Source organism: Triticum aestivum, chromosome 2B (assembly GCF_018294505.1).
Source record: "Triticum aestivum cultivar Chinese Spring chromosome 2B, IWGSC CS RefSeq v2.1, whole genome shotgun sequence".
Taxonomy (NCBI): domain Eukaryota; kingdom Viridiplantae; phylum Streptophyta; class Magnoliopsida; order Poales; family Poaceae; genus Triticum; species Triticum aestivum.
This window is the reverse complement of record NC_057798.1, coordinates 786,643,845-786,657,462: the sequence shown is the minus strand read 5'-3', so window position 1 is coordinate 786,657,462 and position 13,618 is coordinate 786,643,845. Positions and strand designations below refer to the sequence as shown.

At 45.1% G+C, this 13,618-nt stretch overlaps 1 protein-coding gene across 2 annotated transcripts; it reads right to left on the bottom strand.

Moving 5' to 3' along the window:
• Positions 1 to 2,555: 2,555 nt before the first annotated feature.
• On the bottom strand, positions 2,556 to 12,338 carry LOC123047413 (trimethyltridecatetraene synthase). 2 transcript variants are annotated; one of them, XM_044470962.1, is made up of 3 exons: positions 11,270 to 12,338; positions 3,013 to 3,554; positions 2,556 to 2,975 (listed from the first exon to the last, which is right to left on the bottom strand). In XM_044470962.1, the coding sequence occupies exons 1-3, from the start codon at positions 12,191 to 12,193 to the stop codon at positions 2,912 to 2,914; spliced, it is 1,530 nt and encodes a 509-aa protein (XP_044326897.1). In that variant the 5' UTR covers positions 12,194 to 12,338; the 3' UTR covers positions 2,556 to 2,911. The 2 variants fall into 2 exon arrangements, with proteins under 2 accessions (XP_044326897.1, XP_044326896.1); XM_044470961.1 differs by having other exon boundaries at positions 2,556 to 3,554.
• Positions 12,339 to 13,618: the final 1,280 nt, after the last annotated feature.

Genomic DNA, 13,618 nt, shown 5'->3' with positions numbered 1-13,618 from the left:
CTGAGGACACCCACCGATGAAGACACCGAGAGGATATTGTGATTTAGTGAAAAACAAGGTTGGCCTGGGATGTTTGGATCAATTGATTGCACGCATTGGACATGAAAGAATTATCGTGCGGGATGGAAAGGTCGGTACAAAGGCCACTGCAAAGATCCATCAATCATTCCTGAGGTTGTTGCATTAGAGGATCTATGGATTTGACATTCATTCTTTGGATTGCCTGGATCTCATAATAACCCGAATGTGCGTTCGAGATCACTATTGTTCTCAAGGCTTGTTGCTAGAGATGCTCCTCCTTACAACTATGTTATCAATGGCCACGAGTTGACGATGGGTTACTAACTTGCAGATGTCATCTATCCTCCATGGGCTTTCTTTGTCAAGATAATCTAGCATCCTCAAGGGAACAAGAGAGCTCGGTTTGCAATGTGTCAAGAGTCGACAAGGAATGATGTGGAGAGAGCTTCCAGTGTGTTTAAGCGCTTTGGCATTATTCAGGGTCTGCCGAGTATTAGACCCCCAAGGTCCTACGACAAATAATAACATGTTGCATCATCTTGCAAAACAAGATCATTGAAGTTGAGAGAGGCGTGCCAAAGAACTTTCGGTACATCTCCAATGGTAACCATGTTCAGCCGGAGCACGATGCAAACATGATACAAAGATTCCTCGCAGTGCATCGAAGCATCGAGAACGGAGAAGTTCATACCCAGCTCCAAGATTATCTTGTTGAGTACGAGTGGCTACTCCACAACACTTCATAGTTGTGCTTTTATCATGCTCTTTACTTCATTTGAACCCTTCCGTGTGTTTGACTTTGAATAATTTGGTTTGTAAACTTTGAATTTGTAATACCGTGAATTGTGTGAACCTTAATTATTACGATTTAGGGTTAATTGGATAAATGCCACTTGAATTCTGGCGTTTCCGAGAAATGCCACTGCAATTTCCAAACTTTGAAAAATGCAACTGTAAATTTTGTAAACTTTGAAAAACGCCAGTCCTAACTTTGAAAAATGCCACTGGAAATTGCATTCTCCAAAGTTTGGAAATTGCAGTGGCGTTTCTTGGAATCGCCAGAATTCGAGTGACATTTATTCAATATTTACCCTTGGATTTAATATGTGTGCAAATATGTAGTTGAAATGTAGTATGTAAACTAAAACTAGGAAATTTTGTGGAAAAGAATTAGGGAGTTAAGTTTAGGGGTTTGACTAGGTACCACTTTTATTTAGCGGACTAAATGTAATGAGTTAAAGGATAAGAGGGCGTTTGAGACGCTAACTTATAAGGGATCAGTTAGAAATGCTCTAAGGCTCTGCTAAACACGTGACACAAACCACTACATGTAATTTTTATTATTTTGTCCCCACAAAAGGTAGAATTTCATTACTTTCGTAGTGTTGCTTAAATTCCATATTTTTCAAGAACAAGTGTTGTGAAAATACTAACTAATGTCCTATTAAATTTTGTGACCACATGTCTTGCTTCTAGACATCATTATACTTTGGTTCTGGTGAACATACATTGCATTTTTTTAGCAAAGATGGACATATTTTGCAAGGAAGTAAATGGTTTTTTAGGGGCACAACCAAGTAAAGAGTGTGCTCACGCCCACATACTGGATGCCAAATCACAACTGGCCCATGGAAAATCGAACAATAGTACTCAGCCCACAAGAAATAAGCCCACAAAAAAACGAACAATAGCGCTCAGCCCACGAACTGAGAAGCAAAGACTCTCGGCATGTTGGTACACGGCTAACTTTGCCACAACTAATCTTATGCAAATTCTGGCCACCCCAAAAAGTGGTGAACAAAATAACCACCACAAACGTGGCATAATTTGGCAAAAGACTGTAATTATGACATGTGGACTATGTAGCTAAAAAACTATGGCAAGCAACAAATATTGCAATGAACCAAACACATGACTAAGTTGTTGTGGCATGACTAAGCTTAGGCGTGACAACATTAGGCTACCAAACATGACTAACTCTGTTAACGAGTTAACAACAAGAATAGAAAAATTAAAAATTGGACTGACGGCTAATTAATACTCCCTTCATCCCATAATATATGAGAGTTTTTTTACACTAGTGATATAAGAGCGTTTTTTACAACCAACGAAAAACGGTGCGGCAAGACGCATGTATGCTCGTAGCACTTGACCAAGCCGGAATTCCAGAGTTATGATGAACGTATCTGACCGAGACATGTGCTGCTATATTTTTAAAAATCACAAGCGTTAAAGTCTAAAATCGACGAGGCAAATATCTATGTGGAAGAACACTGTGTCTAGTTTACCATCTGTCACAAATTATATTTATTAGTACTCCCTCCGTTCCTAAATGTAAGTCTTTGTAGAGATTCCACTATAAACCGCATACATACAGATACATTTTAAGTTTAGATTTATTCAGTTTGCTTCGTATGTAGTCCACCTAGTGAAATCTCTATAAAAGACTTATATTTAAGAACGGATGGAGTACTATATATGCACGAATAGCATAATAGTCATAGAAAATTTTGATGGCATACATGAGCAATCCATACATAGAAACATCCGCAAGTTTTAGATAAGGAAGCTTTTATTAAGCTCTGATCATTACATCAGGACGATACAATCATGCTGAGATCAGTTTCGGCCTCTGCATATAACCATAATGCATAGTACAACCCATAAACATCCGAGGTGAAAGTAAACCAATACGTGTACATGCACTCGAGCAAACATCAAATTAAAGCTAGTACTCCCTCTGTTTTTAAATATAAGTCTTTTAAAAGATTCCATTATAGACTACATACGGAGCAGCAGTGAACCTATACTCTAAAAGACGTCCATATTCATTTGAATGTAGTTTCTATAGTGGAATGTCTAAAAAAACTTATATTTAGAAATGAAGGGACTAACATTCATGGCCCGAAATAGAGGTGATCCAGAAGCTTGGGCTCAGGGATAGCGTGGAGGTGGTGCATGCGAGACACGGATATGCCAAACTTCTCCTCCATGCTCAGCTCCTCAGCCGCCACGCCATCGGGGAGTCTCCACGCATAGCCGTGCAGTAAGTTTGCCAGCACCAGCTGAACCATCTTGAGCCCGAGGCCGTGGGCTGGGCACATCCTGCGACCAGCACCAAAAGGTAGCAGTTCCAGGTCGTGGCCCTTGACATCCACCTTGCTCCCAAGGAACCGCTCCGGCTGAAATTCCGCGGCCGTCTCCCCCCACACAGTCGGGTCCCGGCCGATAGCCCAGACGTTGACGAGCACGCGTGTGCCCACCGGGATCTCATAGCCTGCTACGGACGTGTGCTCACGAGACACCCGCGGTATGAGAAGGGGTACCACAGGGTGGAGCCGCATGGTCTCCTTCACGACGGCTTCTAGGTACGGGAGGCTGGAGATGTCACCCTCGGCGACTAGGCGGTCGCGGCCGACCACACGGTCCAGCTCCTCGGTGACCTTCGCGAGGACGCGGGGCTTCCTCAGGAGCTCGGACATGGCCCACTCCACGGTCACGGCCGAGGTGTCCGTGGCGCCGGCGATGACCTCCTGCATGGGTGCAAGTTGTATTGATATGATATTTTATAGGAGGAAGAAAAGCAAGTTCAAATAATTATTCTGTGAGCTTCAAAAAAAATTATATTGTGCGACTTTAACTAACGAATGATACCTACCGGTAGATCTGGCACCGAGATTCCACTCAGCATCAAGATCCATGCATTGATTTAAGGCATAAGGGCGTCTTCACAGTGGACCCTAAAACCACCCGCACGATCTGAAAGTATTTTGTCATCCACAATGGCGGAGCTTGAGAAAAATTCAAGAGGGGGCCATTAGTCAAAAGGAACCAAGTTAATAGGGAAGGAGGGGCTAATTTGTAGTTTAAACACTAATTAGGCTCATTATGTAGCTTGTTCTTCAATGGATGCAAAAACTAAGGGGGGGCCATGGCCCCTGTTGGTCTCCACTAAGCTCCGCCACTGGTCATCCAACACGGGCCTAGAGGTCCGGGTAGCAGCCACGTAGGGCTTCGACACATCCAACTCATCCAAAACCCTACCCAAAACCCCTCCCGGATCCCGTGCCTCCATCATTCCATCTTTCTCTGCATCTGTTTTCACTCTTGCCGCCGCCGCTCCACCACCCTAGCCGCCCCGCCCTATCCTTCCCAGAACTCCATGACTCCGTCACCTCCACCGCAATACCTGGACGCGACATCACTTTCCCTTCGCCGCTGGTCCACACCTCTACTTCGTCCGCCGCACAAGTACCATCCGCCCCACTGTAGTCACCGTGTCCAGCAAGTGTTCAGTAAAGTGTTTGTGCTAATTTTTTTGCCATTTGTTTTTTGAAGCAATGGTATTGTATATGGAGTACATATACGAGCACTATGTTGAGTCATCCGACTAGAAGGACTACACTGATGAGACGATGATGATGTAGGCGGTTCTTGCACACGCGAAACTAGTGGCAGAGCATGTCTCAATTTCAATGGATCGATCAAGGGTCATCGAGTGCTCAAACACAACAGGGCGCTCGACCATTTGACACTGACGGATGACTACTTTGCCCCTGATGTTCTATTTGCTGACAATTTTTGTCAGCGCTTTCGGATGCGAAAAAAATATCTTCTATCGTCTTTACCATGGCGTCCGGTCCTTTGATGACTACTTTATCTTGAAGAAGGATGTCGTACGAAGCTCTTCGCTTACCAGAAGTGCACGACACTGCGGATCCTTGCATATGGCACGGCAGCTGATTCATGAGACGAATACCTACATACGTCTGAAAGCACATGTGGAGATGCCATGGTAAGATTGCTACTATCGTGGTCTCTGTGTTTAGATCTTAGTACCTGAGAGAACTAACCATCGCAGACACCTAAATGGTCTTGGAAAAGTTACAAGCAAGAGTGTGGCCAGGTTTACTCAGATCTCTTGAATGCATGCACTGGAGATGAAAGAACTGCTCAAAAGTTCTACAAGGCCAATATCATGGTCATGTTAACAAGACCACCATCATTCTTGAAGCAGTTGCATCAAAAGATCTTTGGATTTTACATGTTTCTTTGGCAATGCCCGGTTCTCATAATAAAATCAATATGCTGCAGCAATCACCATTGTTTGCTAGGCTAACTAAAGGAAAAACTCCTCCTTGCCATTTTACTGTCAATGGGCATGAATACAACATGTGCTATTATCTGGTCGACGGTATATATTCTCCATGGGCTATCTTTGTCAAGACCATCTCTAGCTAGTTGGTTAAAAAATGTCTCACTTTGCCCAGAAATAAGAAGTAGCTAGAAAGGATGTTGAGAAGGCATTTGGAGTTCTGCAGGCTTGTTTTGCAGTTGTTCGTGGACCTACTAAACAATGGGATCCGTAGACCTTGTGGGAGGTGATGGCATGTGTGTAAGCATGCATAACATGATCGTAGAGGATGAGGGTGAAGATGTTGTTGCATGTTTGGAATCTGAGAACATGGGTGAGCCTATTGAACTTTTAGAGCAGAATCCGACCACATTTGATGAGATTGTTAAAATGCATAAACAAATTTGACATCGAGCAATTCATGACCACCTAAAGGAAGATTTGATTGAGCATATGTGGGCGGTTATAGCGGACAACTAGTAATATGTGTTAGTTAGATTCAAGTTTGAACTACTATAATTTGAATATTTTGTTGGATTGTAATATTTAAATTAGAACTGTTGTTGCATTTGAATATATTAACAATTCTGAGCTAAACTAAAACTAGATATGCGACTTCTTTGAGCGTGCAGACTGGAAAAAAAATTGCGGGCGGATATATACAGCTAGCTTTGCATGACCGACTCTCGCATTAGTGTTCGGGAACTGATCCCCTGTCCACAAACGGATGCGGTAAGCTTCATGGGGGCCAACCTGGGCCATGCCCCCCAAGCTCACAATAGAACAGTCCTATATAACTTTGTACAGTATTAGGCCTATTTTCCACACAAAAATCAGCTGAAAATAATTATGTTCGCCCCCCTCAAGCCCATGTCCCCCTTGTTTTGGCTCAAGCTCTGCCACTGGGTGTCCGGTTTGGATGTCAACGTTGGAGATGTCCTAAAAGAGTGCAACATTTTGTTCCATGGGCAGATTTTGTCAGGATGTCACGGACAGCACGAGAGTGGAGAGATGGGTGGGTGGTTGCATGCACATATGGCTCTCTCTCTCTCTCTCTCTCTCTCTCTCTCTCTCTCTCTCTCTCTCTCTCTCTCTCTCTCTCTCTCTCTCTCTCTCTCTCTCTCTCTCCAAACTACTAAAATTGTGCCTTTCATTTTCCTTATGACATTTTGAATTGCTTATAACTTTTCAACCAAATTGCCGTTTTTGATTTTTTTTCCTACATATTTTAATTTAAGTTGCCAAGATAATTAAAACAAGACCAATCTGTGATATATTTTAAATGAGTTTAAAAATCATGAAACATATTTAACTCATTTCCAAAAGAAACAGATTCCACTCATTTCTTACAAACCGAGAATGTGGAATATATCAAAACACTGATCTCACTCATTTCGGAACGCTGATTGCACCCAATTAAAATAAATAATTTCTATTATTTTCAAAAAGAACAATTTCACTCATTTCAAACAAGGGAATTCAATAATTTTTAAATCGATGATTTTAGTTAATTCAAAACACTGATTCCACTCAACTCAAAAAACAATTTCACTTATTTCAAATATCTGATTTCACTTATTTCACACGATTCAAGAAAAGGTTTCCATTCACTCGTTTAAAAAATGATTTGCTCTTTTCAAAACGCCGATTTCACTCATCTAACAAGATTTTTTCCACTCTCATTTTAGATAGCAGATTTAACTCATTTAGAAAAATTCACTCTTCTGTAAAAACTGATTTCATTAAAATAAACTTCCGCTCCTTTTCAAACACAGGTTTAGCTCGTTTCAAAATAATAATTTTACTAAAAATGAAAAACAGATTTCACTCATTGGTCTTGTTCTAAGCAGTTGCCAACACTGAAATAGATTAAGTGGGCTAATTGAATTGAAATGTTGAAATTTAAACATGTTTATATCTAAGCTTGATCTTATTGTAAAGGTCTTGGCCCCAGGCGTTCAAATATAAGAAGAAATAAAACATGAAATTGAAGTTTATAAGATATGCATAATTGAAATTGTCCCAGAGAAAACAATATGCATGTGTGCCTTATACCTACTTATGTGTAAAAAAAAATGGCCATGCATGCATGCATGTGTCCTTTATGTGACACATGGCGAGTCTTAATACACTACATGTAAATCTGGAGAAAGGAGTGGAATACCCCTACCGTATATGAAATTATGGATACTTGACCGTGATGTCATGTCTCATATCCAAAACAATAAGGTATGCATCAAAGGTGTTCCCTGGCGATAGCCACGTCGGCACAGGTACTTCGCAGTTGAATCAAGAGCACGAGAGATATTTTTGGTAAATCGAGAGCGAGGCGGCCGCCCAATCGCGTCATGCGCTGCGCGGCCAGCTGGAGGCCGGTGGTTGGTTCTTCGCGTGCTGGGCGCGCGATTTCAGCGGGTGCGGGTGCGACCTCCCTCTGTCTCGACCTGGCGGTGTGAGCGTGGGCACGGGCCCCTAGATAACACCTCCACCGGGTAAACATTTCTTGCCTTCTCCACGAAGCGAACCTGCCCCCGCGGCTCGTCCTCCACATTTTCTCATCTGGTACAGAAAGGAGATGAAGCGCCGACGAAGGAGAGAGGGAGGTGGCGCGGGCGTGCTCACTGCAGCAGGGGAGCGCCCATCTGTTGGAGGGCCGCCGCCGTCTTTCCCCTTCCTCGTGTCGTCTCCCCTACCCGTCTTCCAGAGGCTTTCAGTAGGAGATCCACGAATCGCTCGCGCAGTCGCTACCCTCTGCTTCTTCCTCACACCTGATGCAGGGCGGTTTGCGGGAGAAGGTGAGCATGAGGAGAAGCAGGGTGGCCTCACCGGAAGAGAGCGCCTATGGCTGCGGATGACTCCATGTCCACGGCCGAGAACGTTGCTCGAGCCTCCCGCCTCCTTGACAACGGGATCCACGTCCTCAAGGCAAGCCGCGCCCTCCCAAACTTAGAGCATCTCCAGTAGGTGCACAAAAATTTCGCGCCCTAAAATAGTTTTAGCGCGTCATTGTAGCACTTTTAGTGTGCCGGACCCAATATTGCTTTAGCAAAAGCCCAAAAGCGCGCCTAAAAAGAACACAATGTAAATTATGAAGCGCGCCCAATCCAGAGCCCAAAATATGCTGCGCGATAGCGCTTTTCAGCGCGCGCCCAAAAACTTTTAGCGCTACAGCTTCTGCTGAAGCTATTCGGCGCCAAAAAAAACGATTTTTTAGTGCGCGGAGCTCTTTTTGAGCGCCAGTTGGAGATGCTCTTAGACCCCCTTTTCCCACCCGCATCCTCGTCGTCAACCTTGCCAACACGGCAGGTCGCCGCTGCTGGCCGAGGTCGCCCAGGTGGACACCGCCCCAGCCTGCCTGCAATTCATCCTGCCTCAGCTCAGGGTACGTATGGTCGCCTGCTGCCCCCTTGTCGATCTCGAAATGTGTTGATTTCATTGGGTGATACGGTTCGGTGCCTACAAGGTGATGCGTCGTGGTGCTGCTCGCAGCAACCTTCGAGGAGCACCTGCAGTCAAGCGTGCTGGGCGGGGTGTGGTCTACCTGCCTCGTGCAGACGCTCGTCATGATGGAGCGCCCGCTGCTTCTGCCGGCCGGACCGCGAGAGGGTCGCCGCCAGTTGGACTACAGCTACCACCAAAGTGTAAGTCGGCCGTTTCTTGGTCCCTTCTCTTCCCTTTTTTTGGTCAGGAATATTTGCAAATCAGGCGGCTTCTGAAACGTATACTATGTATTCAGGGAGTACCAACGTTAGACTTTGCTGCTGCTGCATGTCCCATGTTAGTCTAGGCATTAAAGAAGCCTATTCAGAATATTGGCTTAAGTCATGGGATATGGCTGCTGGGGTTCTGCTAATCCTTTTTAGTTTTCCTCAAAATGTACTGCATTTTTGTTTGGATAATGTTTTTTCATGTTCATGATAGTTTATATATACCGTGCTTCTCATAAGTTGGGTGACTTTTTTATCGAGGTAATCTTGGTAACATTGAGTGGGTTTCAACCAATTTCTGGAAGCAATTGATTTCATTTTCTGTAATCAAATATAGAATTTGCATAGTAAAAGGTATCAAAGTGATGCATATATTCTGAAAATATATCTATCTAGCATGGTCTTAGTTTAAGTTAGATAAATTTCTGTTCATTGATCCTGACTATGATGGCTTTGTTTTTTTGTTCTGCTGTAAGCAATTCTTTATGTATGGAGTTTTTCAGTATGACTACTTGATGATTTTGGTTATTTTTCAACAGATAGCTGAAGTTGATTAGGTAATTTGGCAATTCCATTGCCAAAACTGTAGCATGCAATGGTGAGCCATATATGTTTGCTTACAGTGTCTAATATTGATTTTATGCATCGTTCAGTTGTTCAAAAGAGTATAAGACAGGTGTCATACCTACAGAACTGGAATGCACCATGAAATAACATTGAATAGTCAACCATATGGTTCAACTGAACACATGTTTATTAATTCGATAGTAATTATATATAGTTCTCATTTGTTTTTTGGTATTTCAAAGAATACTCAAGTCCTATGCAGCAAAATTACATGCCAGGTTGCCAAAAGGTGGTACTAGCATTGTTGCAGCTCCTACTGGTACAGACGGGCAGAGGGTATATGACAGTCACCATTGCACCAGTTGCTTTCCTATCACCTGTTTTTCTCATCTGGTAACATCATTTTATGTCATGTGGGTACTACTGCAGACCTATGACAGGGATGCGGAAATTATATGTTACATTTTTAATACTGCATAGTATTTGCGAAGTCCAAGCTTAGCTTGCTGTTTGTATGTGAAAACAATACTCCTTGGATTTGCTCGAACGATTGTACCTATATCTTGCCTTTAGAATTTTCTTCAAATCCACTCGGTTTATTTTCATCTCCAATTTGATTAGTTGTTTGCATACCAAGAACCAAGTTTTACGGTCTTCATATTCCTGATTTAGTAGTACATTTGATTTGTAGTTTCTTCGTATATATATATATATATATATATATAATAAATAAGAGGCAGATAGACCAACTTGTTATCTTGCCTTGCTTCGCTGAAAACATTAAAGTTTCAGCACATGGCCGGACCTTACCTGTGGCTGTGTTTCTAGCTTGCTTGATATGAGTTACTAACAAATCCTGATTGTGTGAACCGCTGCTTTATAGCTTATTGTTACTCGCATAAGTTAAATCTGCTTTTAGCTCTAATGGATCTGTAGCGATGATCGCTACTTCTTCTGCACCGATTGTGAGTCGACGATTACACGGATGAGCAGCTGCTTGAGCATGCAGTGATGATGGTGAGCATCGGCTCGATGGAGGTCGCGGAGGCGATGAGGATGCTAGGGTCGACGGGAAGGTGGGCAAATTCATCGCAAAGTTCTATGTGCTGATGAAGCTGAAGCGGCAAGTCTCGTGGCTGCAACAACGACTTGATGAAGAGCATCTGGATCTGGTAGATACATCGTGTTGAAATTGCTTTTTTTATTTATTTTTTGCTGAGAATGATTCACTTTGGACAAGCCATCATGTGTAATGTATCTTCTAACCATGTACTACCTCCGTCTAGGTGAATAAGTCATTTGCGTAGTCCTAGGTCATCGATTTGAGCAAATATGCCATGAAAAGTATATCACTAGATTTCTACAAGGATGTAGTTTCTAAATATATATTTTTTGTCACATATAATACATATTTAGATAGTTAAATCGTCAACCTAGAACTATGCGAATGACTTATTCACCGAGACGGAGGTAGTATATAAGTTGGTGCCACTCCCCTAATTAAGTTTAATCTCTAATGGATTAGGTATGCATTATTGTACTCATTCAGCTATATGCTGGTTTTACATGCATGTGTGCTATCAGTCAGAGCTAAGTCAATGGAAGGGACGCTGCTTACCTGGCAACGCAGAAGCCCCAACCACTAGTGCTCATCATCAGCAGCCCCAACGCAGCAGCCCCAACCACACTAGTGGTTGCCACTGATATATGCAATCATACTTCACACGCTAGCTAGTTGCCGGTAGGTATCGGACCCGTTTAGATGTGTCTTTCCGTTAATTTAACGCCCACACACAAAGTCACAAATATAGGAACGGAAAACGATTATGAAATTACATACCAGAACGGCTGCCTTGACACCGTCGCCAGTAATGGGGACCTCAAGGGTGGGGTCATCGGCGAGCTGTAGCAGCAGGTCGACCATGTCCATGGGGACGAACGCCTTGCCCTCTTGCAGCCGCCGCTCGTTGTGCTCGCGCAGCACGTGCTCGATGAATCGGTCGAACATCTTGCTCAGCCTCTTCATCCTGCCCACGTACCCTTGCGGGTCTAGCCAGCTAAGCCACGGGATCATGTCCCCGATATGAGGCGCGCCGTTGAGGAAGAAGATCTCCTCGATCATCCACCTGAACTCCTCCGGCTTCGCCGCCGAGGCCGAGCTAGCCCCTTCGCCGACGTACTTCCTGCCAAGCACCATGCGCGAGATGACGTTGAGGGTCACCATGAGGAGGTGGTCCTTGAGCACCACCGTGCGCCCGGTGGAGGTGCTCGGGTGCAGGTCGCGCAGCATGGCGCGCACCTCCTCGCCACGGATGTGCTCCGTCAGCCTGAGCTGCCTCGCGCTAAGAAGCTCCGTCAGCCATAGCTTGCGTAGCTGGCGCCAGTATGGACCGTAGTGTGACCAGAGCATGCCGGAGAAGTTGTACACGGTGTACTTGCCGCAGGCCATCCGGGGCCGGTCGAGGAACGCCAGGTCGTGTGTCCTCAGGATGAACTCGGCCGCCTCAAGGGAGGAGCCGACGACGATGGGGAAGGAACCAAACCGGAGGGACATGAGCGGGCCATACCGCGCCGAGAGCGCGTGGATGGAGTGGTGTGGCAGGGGGCCTATGAGGTTAAGATTGCCGATCACCGGCCATGGCCGAGGCCCGGGCGGGATGTTGTACTTGCGCGCTTGCTGCCGGTGGCGAAGGAGAACGGCGGCCACGAGGAAGAGGGCGGTGGCCAGCAGGACCGCGAGGGAGGGCGCCCATGGTACCTCCATTGAAGCCTCTGCAAACTTGGTTGTGCAAGAACTGATGAAGACGAACGTGGCAACTTGGAAGGGATAATGAGCGAACGGTCCTTAAGGCAAAGCGAGTGCGGCCAGGAAGCACTGCAACAGCACGCGCGTTGAGATCAATAATTGTGGGCAAAAATACTACCCACCAAACAATAAATAAAGGACATCGATAACGCCCACCGTGTGGACGCTGAGGGATCTGGCCACACGTTTTGTGTGGTGCCTAAGAGGAGACGTGTGGACAAAAATAATTAGCGTCCACACGCCTTTTTTTTCTCGCGGTGCCTCTCACACGCCTACGTGTGGGCAAAATGGATAACGTTCATACGATCTCTCTCAACCACCTACCTCATAGTCCCGCACGTCCCGCGTGACGGTTACCACGCGTTCCCGCAGTTGCTATGGTCTAGACCCTCTTCAATGTCCGTTTAACCGCAGTTGTCGTGGTTGCTCAACTGCAGTTGCCATCTCAGGTCAAGTGCCAGATGCCATTTTGGACAACTGCAGCTGTTGTCATGTATCGTCTGGTTTACTATAGTTGCCATGATTTGAAAACTTTAGGGGTTGCCACCTACTAACACTAGGCAGTTGCCGTGTATGATATGGTTTACTACATTTGCCATGATTTGAAAATCTTAGGAGTTGCCACCTACTAACACTAGGCAGTTGCCGTGTAGCACTACAAAGAGACATGGCAAAATAACATGTTTCGGGTAAAGAGAGAGTTGCCATCTGCTTACAAGCACACTAGGGCAGTTGCTGTATACCCTGCAAAACACATGGCAACTGACATGTTCGAATAAAAAAAGAGTTGTCATCTTCTTACAAGCACACTAGGGTAGTTGACATGTATACTGCAAAACACATGGCAACTGGCAGCTTTGGATGTGGGAGAGGAGACGGGCGTGTGGGCGAGATGGCAAATGCCCACACACCAGCCCTTGTGCGTGAGTGAAAACAAACATGTGGGCGAACTGCTAAACGCCCACACATCGGTCCTCCCGTGTGGTGAAACGGACGTGTGGATGAATGCCCACACACCAGCCCAGTCCTATGTGGCACCACAAATATGCCAAGATTCGTGCAACCACAAACGGACGTGGATCCACGCGTGTGGGCGAGATGCAAGCGCACACACGTGTGGGCGTTAGTATTTCCATAAACAAATAAGATGGCGGCTGCTACAAATCACCAGGAAATCAGCCGGGTCACGCGCCGTTCGATTCATCCCCTGACAGTCGTTGGATCAGGTCAGCGCACTAGTAGAAAAAGTCCCATTTGTCCCGATTCATAAGTCTCATTTGTCCCGGTTCACAAACCGGGACTAAAGGATCAATACTAAATCCCCCCCCCCCTCTCTTAGTCTCAGTTGTGTCACGATTCGGGACTAAAGGCCCTTCACGTGGC

Bases quoted from the DNA above. Each gene is read 5' to 3' on its own strand.
- LOC123047413 (XM_044470961.1), bottom strand. From the start codon at position 12,193: ATGGAGGTACCATGGGCGCCCTCCCTCGCGGTCCTGCTGGCCACCGCC. The intron at 3,555-11,269 runs GTATGTAATTTC...GCACCCATGCAG, and splicing joins GTGTCAAGGCAGCCGTTCTG to GAGGTCATCGCCGGCGCCAC.